General features: G+C 38.3%; 1 protein-coding gene across 1 annotated transcript in view; it reads right to left on the bottom strand.

The window, feature by feature from the left end:
- Nucleotides 1-351: 351 nt before the first annotated feature.
- TSPAN13 (tetraspanin 13) overlaps nucleotides 352-10,992 on the bottom strand; it is a 38,256-nt gene continuing 27,615 nt past the window's right edge. The window contains exons 4-6 of the mRNA XM_010862170.1: nucleotides 10,097-10,210; nucleotides 8,405-8,518; nucleotides 352-1,401 (exon numbers count right to left, since the gene is read on the bottom strand). Of these exons, the coding sequence (XP_010860472.1) occupies nucleotides 1,327-1,401; nucleotides 8,405-8,518; nucleotides 10,097-10,210 (303 nt within the window). The 3' untranslated portion in view covers nucleotides 352-1,326. The remainder of the gene's footprint in view (nucleotides 1,402-8,404; nucleotides 8,519-10,096; nucleotides 10,211-10,992) is intronic.

Here is a 10,992-nt window from a genome sequence, read left to right as displayed (position 1 = left end):
CTAAAAGCATCAGAACAATTAGTAATGAAATATCATATACTACATAAAATATGACAGAAAATTAGTAATTTTTAGTGACAGGAAAGAACTTCTATATTTCCCCCCACCAAGATAAGCAACTTCTCTTTTAAAAAACAATTTTCATGTGGAGAAAATATTAGACACTGAAACATTTCAAGAAAAGATTCTGGCATGACTACTGGTGCGGGAAGTTAATTCCATGGTTGGATTACAGACTGAAATAGCAACTCAGTTCTACGAACCCAAAGCAAAAAAGAGAATTCCACTTCACTTAATTCATTTATCAACCCTTCCATTACTTTCTTTTAATTCAAACATCCAAAGACGAAGAAAGGTTTCCATACTTTAATTTTTTAACATAATATACAGAACCACAATACTATTTAAATTTCAAATTATAGGAGATCACATTTAAATATGCTTGGATTTGACAAGCTGCTGTGACAATACTGAGAAATTTCATAAGAAGGGTATTTAGAATTTGTAAGACAATCAAATATCATTTTACTACATGGGCCAATGCATTAATAGTAACTTCTTTAAAAAGGCAATCTTTGGGACTTCAAATTATTATAAAACAATACCAAGATTATATATAGATATGCTTTCTGAATTTCTCAAACTCATTTCATTTCGAAGGCTGAAGGTAAATGTTACACATTAGGACATTCAGGAAATCATTTCTCCTTTGCACTTACCTGTAAAAATCAAAACCTAAACCATACTTTCCTAAAGACACGACTATTTCTAGACTACATTAGTGTGATCAGAAAGACTACTAGAACTAACATCACTTTTATATTAACAATATTCACCACATCACTTCTTTCCTAAAAGGACAAAAAACTGGGGAGTTTAGATTTCCCTTGTTGGACTTATAATAATCTCATACTTTCTGGCTTTAATAAACTTCAACTCTTTTTTCCAGTGAGAACTAGCTATACAGCACAGTGCCACATAACAATTATTCCAGTGAGATGTACATTAAGAGTCACAATATGATCAACACAACAGTGCCTTACAAAGTTTTTCTGCAGGTAAAAATGCTAAGAAAGGCCACAGTAGACAGTGCCAGACACTGTGAAAACCAGTAGATTACAGCTACCACTGAGGTTCAGAGGAGACCACAAGTTTCAGATTTGTTTCAGCAATGGAAAAAGAAAAACATTTAGAGAAACATAAAAATATATAATTCCACTGTCAATAATGTAATTTTTCAGGTACTGTTTCCTTAAACAGGCAAATGAGCTTAACTTAGAGGAAATGTACAAGATCAGCATAGGAAAGATGTTCCTTGTTTTCTCATCAAAGGAATGCACTGGGATTAGCACGAGGGTCTTTCTGGTTCCTGTATCTGTAGGTCAGCCAAACACCCAGGATCTAGAACGGGAAGGAAGAAAGAAGAAAGAGAAAGTAACAGTTGTGCGTGTTTACTCAGTTGATCCATAAAATAATCTGAACTCTCTGAAGCACTTGGTATTGTGTGTTCAAAGAGGAAGAGATTTCTTTTTAAAATGTAGTAAGTAACCCAAATTAGATGCCCTAAGAAAAACCGAACATTAGGGCAGGCCTACTAATGACGCTCGTCCACACCATAATCCTCAGAACCTGTGAACATGTTCTCTTACACCGTAATAGGGACACTGCAGACGGGACTGCGTTAAAGCTCGTGAGATAAAGAGATCACAAGAGCGAACTCTGTGATGTAATCACAAGGGCCCTTGAAAGAGGGAAGCAGGAAGGACAAAAACCAGAGATAGAGCTCAAAGGCAATGTGACAACAGAGGCATTAGCAAGGAGAGTCAGAAGAGGCCATGCTGCTAGCTTTGAAGACGGAAAAAATGTCAAGTTGGAATCGAGCCAAGGAGCGCAGGCAGCCTCTAGAAGGCAGAAAAGGCAAGGAAACAGGTCTCTCCTAGAGCTTCCAGAAACAGTCTCCAGTTTAAGCTCCTGACCTCCAGAAGTTTAAGACGGTAAATCTGTGTTGCTTTAAGCTACTACAAGTGTGATTACTTATTAGAGCGCAAAAGGAAACAAATACAAACACTAACTTGTCTTAACAGCTAATATATTGTATGTTTTCCTAATTCAAACAGAGTTCAGTGAAAATTAAGCAATAACAAAAACCCTGCAATAAATACATTTTCCAGTACAGATCATAAAAAATGTAATTCCTACCTCTCCAAAGGTGGAGGGATGTATACTTTCAGAAAAGTAATTAAATAGTGATTGTCACATTTCCCACACTATGTTCACTAATGAGATAACCAATAAAACCTATTATTTTTTAAATTAAGAAATGTGTTCATTCTGGTGGTCCTGCTACCTCAAAGCTGATTTATTTAAAATACTCAAAAATTCTTAGACAAAATTTAATGGGACAAAATGAAATTCAAATTATATTTTCATATTTCAGACCTAGGCCAACTTTTAATCTAAATTTTGTTCGTTCGACTTCATAACTACTCATTAGCTGTTGAAACTCAGAGAAGGCAATGGCAACGCACTCCAGTACTCTTGGCTGGAAAAGTCCCATGGACAGAGGAGCCTAGTGGGCTGCAGTCCATGGGGTCGCGAAGAGTCGGACACGACTGAGCGACTTCACTTTCACTTTTCACTTTCATGCATTGGAGAAGGAAATGGCAACCCACTCCAGTGTTCTTGCCTGGAGAATCCCAGGGACGGCGGAGCCTGGTGGGCTGCCGTCTATGGGGTCGCACAGAGTCAGACACGACTGAAGCGACTTAGCAGCAGCAGCTGTTGAAACTACCTCTAGACAACAGTGGTAAATCCAAAATTTTCTCCATTTACCACAGTAATAATTCCCAAGTTACTGTAAAACTCATGACTGGCGGAGGAGTTCCCTGGTGGCCTAGTGGTGAGGATTCTGGGCTTTCACTGTCACGGCCTGGGTTCAATACTTGGTCAGAGAACTGAGATCCCACAAGCTGTAAGCATGGCCGAGAACAAAAAGGAAGTTCATGACTGGCAATGTTTATATAGTTGTTACAACATCTAAGGATATAGGGGCTGCTGGTTTGTGAGTTGAATCAAGGAAAGATAAGTCTAATTTAAGGAAGTGGAAAGTCTGGTTTGCAGTCTGTATAACGAGGCTGGGATGGGGGGAATTTACTTAAACATACAAAGAGTACTTTGTGTCTAGCTCTGTTCTTCACACTTCACAAATTCATACCATTTGATCAAAAACTATATATGATAGGAATTGCCATTATCCTCATTTTACCAATGAGGGAACTGAGGCATGGAGAGGTTAAACAACTGGATAACAGTCACCCAGGTCATGAGCGCTAGACCCAGGGTTCAAATCTGGGGTCCATGCATCTAATTATTTTGTTGCTTGGGAGAAGAATCTGATGTGCCATTCTCAGGCTAACAACATTCCATCTGCCATTTCATCCACATTCATATTACAGGACTGAAATCCTTTCACACGGAGTTAACTTCTCTACCACCCCTCAACCTGCCCGACCATCATTTCCCTGCCCGTGCCTCAGAAACACGGGCACACAGGGAACTTCTGGTCAGAAGTTTTGAGATTGCTAAATACTTTTATTATCAACCCAGGATACAAGCTGATAGTGCAAGTTACAGTCCTTAGGGGAAACAGGGCCATCAAGTAAATTAAATACTTGTAACCTGGAGCCATATTCTATCAAAGTTTAATTCCTCCAATTCAACTGTGACAAAACAAGACCTCTGTGTCCCACTGCCAAACCACCATCTCCTTGCAACCAGGGAGGGCATGACAGGGAGGTCATGTCCAAAATACAGAAAGATCCAAGTTGGATAATTATGTATACTGGATTTTTAGACTACAAAGGTGCTCATGATTTAAAGATTTTCAATGGCAACTTTGACTAGACCTGATCATGAACTCTGCTGATTCTAGAACCTATACCCAGGACATGGTAAGTCTCCAAAGTACAGTTTTATAAAATGTCTATGTAGAGTGTGCAACAAGTGTGTCCTTTGCTATTTATTTTTATATTTATTAAATGTAGAAAGATGTAACATAATATGCCAAATTATTAATGTTGATGATTTGAGTAGGTAACTTCAGTTAGTAGATCCAGTCTTTCAGCTTCACAATTTTCTGTATTTTCCACAAGTTTCTAAAAGGATATGCACTAACTTTTAAAACTTCTTTTTTTTAATTTTAAATCAATGTTTCTTTGATGGCTTAAATTTATTTTCATGTGTTACAAATAGTTCAAATGAATTCTATTTCTTCTACGACAAGAAATCATCAGCTAGTTAGACTCATCCCTTCAAGTTCTGAGAATTGCTGATTCTGTGAAATACTGAATAAAAATTTAAAACGTGAGACAGTGGATACATCCAAAAAATATCAGATTGGATAAAATGTTATTAAACTCTCTAGTTAGGTTTCAAAAGGAATTGGTGTATAAAATATAAAGAAGGACTCCATGAAAGAATACTTGTGAAATCTAAGACACATGAGTTTATACTGTTAAATAATTAGTATTTTAAAAAACAGTTGGGGCTGGCAGGAATGAACAGAGCACAGAGGACTTTTAGGGCAGTGAAGATACTCTGTATAATACCACAATGACGGATATATTTGTCTGAACTCATAGATTGTACAACGCCAAAAGTGAACCCTGACGGAGGTTATGGACTCTGTGTGCCTATGGTGTGGCAGTGTGGGTGAAGTGTGACAAATGCACCATCTGGTGAGCAGTCGTGATAGTGGGGGAGGCTGTGCATGGGCGGGAGAGGGCAGGGGGATCCTGGAAATCTTTGTTCCGTCCTCTCAGTATCATTGTGAACTTAAAACTGCTCTAAAAATACAATCCTCTTTAAAAAAATATGCATAGCTGAAGGCAGTGTGATCTGATGAGAAGAAAATGGAGCTGCTCAAAAGGACTAAATTCTCAAAATATATCCCAGATATAAAAAAGAAATCATGTGGCAATATTCTCATAATCGTTGACTCTGGCTAATGAAGCATATTCAGATTGGTCATTTTGATTTTTTTCCCATCTATATTTTCAAGTTTTTATGACAAAAATCCAATTTTCTTTTAAAAGAAAGAGGAAACAGAATTGTTTTCAAGTAGCATATGAATTTTCTTGGATCAATGCCATGACCAACCCAGAAGTAAGATGGCTCTTTCCTCAGAAAAAGTAAAACGAAAAAATGCTTAGATTAGAAAGGGATGTCAGGGGAAACTTTCTTAAAAAAGTGAATACTCAGCTTGGTCTTTATCTCCACTTTGATCATTATAGCTGAGTGGACTTTTCATTCTTGAAGGAAACAAAAATTGAATTAGAATAAAATATGTAAAATACACACATACATGTATATAATGTGCTATCTATATTAATTATACATTTTATACATATGTATGTATACATCATATACATAAATGCAATACATGTCACACACAATTAAAATGAAACCTAATATGTAACATGGCGACTGTAGTTGAAAGCACCATACTGTACAATTGAAATTTGCTGATACAGTAGAATTTAAATGTTCTCACCAAAAAAAATAGGTAAATATGGAAGGTAATGGGTGTGTTAATTAAATTGATGGGGGAATCTTTTCACATGTATAGTGTACCGTAGTAACATTAAGTCGCTCAGTTGTGTCCGACTCTGTGATTCCACGGATTGTAGCCCACCAGGTTCCTCTGTCCCAGGGATCAAACTCGGGTCTCCTGCATTGCAGGCAGATTCTTTTACCAGCTGAGCTACAAGGAAGACCTTCCACATGTACACATACGTCAAATCATCGTGATGTACACTTTAAATACCTTACAATTTTGTCAATTATACCTCAATAAAACTAAGATATATGTATTTTTATGTTTAGTTGTACAGAGAGAAATAAACTTCTAGGCCCAAGATGAAGCTGCTATAATATTATCCAGGGTGCCACATCAGCGAGTAAAAGTACTTGGGGAACTTCTGTGTCCCTGTAAATGCTCCGCTTCACCAGAAGTGCAGTATATTTGGCCAGCCAGTCCCCAAAGGCCAAGTGAGCTCTAGACCTTCTCCTCCCAAACAAGACTGACTCTGTGACCCCAGCTAACCAGATATTTTTTATTAATCTCTTCCTTATTCCTTATCCTATAAAAGCCCCTTGCCTTCTGCCTTATTCTGCAGTTCTCCAAAAGGAGACTTTCCACGAAGTGCTGAAGTTTGTTCGTACCACCTATAGTATCTACTTTAATCATTTTTAACATATATAATCAAAATGAGAAGGGCCTTTCTAAACATACAAGTCGACTGGGTAAACCATAGAGGTAAAAGCAATAAACCTAACTACATAAAAGTAACATCTATAAATTTTATTTAACAGTCATAAAAAAGTGAAGTCAATGCCCAAGAAACGGCAAGCAGAACAAGAAGCCAAGCAGAGTGACAGACAAGAGGAAGAGGGGATGGGAGGGAAGGGAGGAAAGAAAAGCAGAACCACCACCTTCTGTGTGGCTGCTGAGCCCCCAGCCCTGGGCGCTCCTTTCTAGACACTTTCTGGGCCCTGTGGCCCACTCTCCCCATCTTTTAAAAAAATTTCCCCTTTTTGGCATAGACTGGGTCACAGGGGATCCAAAGGGCCTTGACCAAGACAGAATTTAGGTGGGGAACTGACAAAAGAAGAAATGCCAGTGGTCCCAAAACACATGAACTTATTTTCAGATTCACTAGTCACATTTCCAAAAGAGCAAACAGAACTGTAATACTATTTATACCTGTTAAACTGGCAAGCATCTTTTAAGATAAAAATATCAAGAATTAGTGCTTGAATCAAAAGTTGGTAGAATCTCCCCCAAATGGCCATTTGGCAATATTTAGCAAACTCTTTTAAAATGCCCACATACTGAATGTGTCATAGTTTACTTTTGGAGGTGTACTCAAAGAAAAAAGCTAGAGAATATAGATAAAAAATTACATACAAGGAAGTTAACCATGGAATTACTTATTATAGGGACATACTGAAGGGGAAATTGAATATCCAAGAAATTAAATGACAGAGTGAACTTCAAACATACAAAACATTTAATATTTTTCTGATTTTCTTTTAAAGATAAATGCTTATTCCTACAATAGCCTATCATATGTTTCTATAGTTACGTGCACAATCTCACCTAATAGCATGACTACACATGCCACTCTATTATATGTCTAAAATAGGGGAGTAACATGAGCAATTAACACAACAGTCATAGGGGTCCCAGCATCTTTTTTTAAGCGGGCATAACATGTATAATTTACTCATGTCTACAAACCAGTAGCTAAACACACAGCACCTGCCATATATCAGGCATTATTCTAAATATTGCAAGCTTTATTAATATATATACTAGCTCCTTTAAGTATCACAACAACTCTATGAAATAGAGGCTTTCCGTTATTATGCCTGTTTGAAAAGATGAAGAAACAGAAGCACAGAAAGAGAAAGTAACTTGCCCAAGGTCAAATAGTTAGTAAGCAGGGTAAGTGGGTTTCTAACCACACAGTGCATTTTTTAACTATTGGCTCTTGTCTAGTAAACTCAAATTTAACCAGCTCCTTATTGGAAAACACAAGCTGGCCCAAAGGTCCACTGTTAGAAACAATAAACATTTTTGTGTATCCATTTTAGAGAGTTATATTAACGTCTCCATGAAATAAAGCACTACAGGCAGAATTTATGAATTAAAGAAAAAATTTAATTTTAATACGTATTGACAGTTCAGATGCATCAAAAATGTCCACGGTTATCAAGCATTCAACAAAGATAATGAGGAATTCTGCATTCCTCAAAAATTACCAAAATAATATGTATGTGGTTTTGCTTAAACGTATGTCAATATAATAATATACTAACATAATATAAATATTATATAGATAAGAAATTAATAACAGTGGTTACTTACAGATTTTAGAAGGCTAGGAACAAAGGGGAGTGAGGGATGGAGTTGGAAGGTAATTTTCCAAAGTAAACTTTTATGTAAACGCATGTGTATATACTACACATTAACAGATATATTAAACAATGTGAAGGTGCTACCTATGCCGAAATTATATTTAAAATTATAATTTATCATACAACTCTAGAAATAGAAGAGACCCTAGAGCTGACTCAGTCTAGTCTCTTCATTTCATCTGTTTATTTTATTTTACATAATTTAATGATCAAGCATTTCCTTACAAAGGAAGCTCTAAATTCTGATTTCAAGCCAGGGGTCCTCCTACTGCAATATTAGTTCTCAGGGAAAACATCCATCAATACGTTCCAAAAGTTCAATGCCATGCTAAGGCAAAATGCCGTGCCCTCGTGCCCTAGAAAACAGAAACCCCTGTTTGTCCCTGTGACAAAGGTGTGAAGATACTGAGTTAAGTGCGCATACCTCTGTAAAACTGAAGAAGAGGCCAATGCCACCGACAAATCTCAAAACCTCTCCCGCGTATCTTCCTATTATCGGAGCACAGGGTGAGCACGGGTGGCTGCTTTTCACACAGCTCTGTATCAATGAAAAAAAAAAAAAAAGAACTTGTATTGAAAAGTACATTTATAATGAGCAAGTTTAAAAAAAAAAAAAAACACCCACATAAAAATTAGTATCTGGAATTCATATCCAACTGGGGACCACTCTTCTTTAGCAGTGTCCAAAATCCTAAGCTGGCTCCCAAGATCCCCATCCCTGAATAATCACCCCTTGGAGGCTGGATGGGTCCTCTCTCCCACGTTTATGTGGCATTACATAAGTCACTGTCTTCATAAAATGAAGCTGTGTTGTGAGATGGCTGTATAGTTAAGACCTGACCACAGCTTCCAGGAGCTGGGAGACACTAGCAAGAAAATGGAACTTCAGTCCTACAACCATTAGAAGCTGAATTTGACCCACGATAGCTTTGTAGGAGACCCCAAACCTCAGATGAGACTGTAGCCCTGGCTGACACTTCATTCCGGTGAGATCCTGAGCACAGGACCCAGTCAAGCCAAGCCCAGACTCCTGACTTAGGAAAAGTAAAGTAATAAATGGATGTTGTTTTAACCACTAAAATTGTGATAATGTAATACACAGCAGTAGAAAACTAAGAATCCCACAAAGGAGGCCTCAATGAGGGGATATCCAGCTCAGGGCTCAGCAAGGAAGTAACAGAAGTTTCCCCAAAACATAAACACATCTGAACTACCAGGAGAGCCAAGCTCCAAGTCTATCCCCATAAGGGACTGGGTTGGACCTGCAAGGTCAGGAGTAAGGCATGATCAACAGGATGGCTCTAATTGGTCCATTGCTAGCTTAGCTTTAGACAGAAAGGGCATGAAGTTGTGATGGGGAGGAAGGGAGAGAGGAAAGAGGATGGTTATAGGTGTCCTCCACCCTGGGGATGTATAGCTGGTTGACAAGCCCAATTTAATACAGACCACTCTCTTCTTCCCACCCCAATAGGCTTCCAAATGAAGATATTTACTCGCTAACCTACTATTACTTCCCTTTCACAGCTTGTTCTGGGAGGAGCTGAATGGGAAGGAATTAGAGGCAAAGAACCCAAATCATCTTTGGTGTCTGTCTGGGCCCTGGGATATTCAGGACCCTCAGGAATGGATACTTGAGAACAGACAATCGATACAATAGTGTACATAGAATGGAACACTGGTATATTAAAAAAGTTTTTTTAAGTACAATTCAGCATCAGAAGTCCATGTCTTCCACATTAACCATTATTTATCTGTATGTGCTAGTGTGAAAGTCGCTCAGTAATGTCTGACTCTTTGAGACCCCACGGATAGTCTATGGAATTCTCCAGGCCAGAATATTGGAGTGGGTAATGGTTCCCTTCTCCAGGGGATCCTCCCAACCCAGGGATCGAACCCAGGTCTCCCACATTGCAGGCAGATTCTTCACCAGCTGAGCCATCAGGGAAGCCCAAGAATATTGGAGTGGGTAGTCTATCCCTTCTTCAGGGGATCTTCCTGACCTAGGAATCGAACCGGGGTCTCTTGCATTGCAGACAGATTCTTTACCAGGTGAGCTACCAGGGAAGCCCATCTGTATGCAATATGTCTCCAAAAATATTTTATACTTTGTACTTACTGCCAGACAGGTATCATTCGGGTTAAAACTTCGGAACCCACAGCAGTTTAAATTTCTCTGGATGTCATCCCGAGCACTTGCTGTATTGTTCCAACCAACTTCCAGGAGCTGAGCCTAGAAAAACGCATTTAACATATACATCAAAATATGGGACTTCCCTGGCGGACCAGTGGTTAAGACTCTGTGCTTCCACTGCAAGGGGTACATGTTTAATCCCTGGCTGGGGAAGATCCCACATGCCACACAGTGTGGCCATCAATAAATAAATAAAATGTGTTACCCCTGCATAAAGTGTATAAAGCTGGGGCCTGCAACTCTTAATACTGTGTGTACCTAAAACAAATACTCTTTATAAGACCATCAAAACTTTTCAAAGGGTTATACCTCAATCTGCAACAAAAAGAAGGCACCATTTCTATCTCAAGAATAAAAATTGATGTTCACATGCAGTGTCAAAGAAGCACTTGGTTCAAAGTGCTTAGTTCCCAGAATGTAGCAAGACAAATTTTCCATTGCCCCAAAACTGAGACCCATATTCTTCAAACAAATTAAAGCTTAAAAAGAATAATTGCCAGAATGAAACTGCAAACATTCTGGAGTGCATGTTTCATTGCATATTGGCAGGGGAAGACTGGGTGAACACCCATTAGCAAGAGCACTTTTTGACCCTGCGAGGGCAAAATTCTACTCCAAAGATGCAAAAAATAGCAACATCTGATGTTGTAGGGCTCAAATCAGCCCCAAGAAAGCAATCAGGCACAAGAGACTTTGGCTATATAGAGGGAAATGGCATTCTGAATAAGAAGAAATTACTTTATATTCCAATCATTCCTCCCGCCTCCCTCTTTTTCCCATACTATGTGGTATAATAAAGCAGAAAGAAAAAAAAAAAAAAC

The sequence above is a fragment of the Bison bison genome, unplaced genomic scaffold (assembly GCF_000754665.1).
Source record: "Bison bison bison isolate TAMUID 2011002044 unplaced genomic scaffold, Bison_UMD1.0 scf7180017864479, whole genome shotgun sequence".
Taxonomy (NCBI): Eukaryota; Metazoa; Chordata; class Mammalia; order Artiodactyla; family Bovidae; genus Bison; species Bison bison.
The sequence above is the reverse complement of the archived record's forward strand: the minus strand, read 5'-3'. Positions and strand labels throughout refer to the sequence as shown.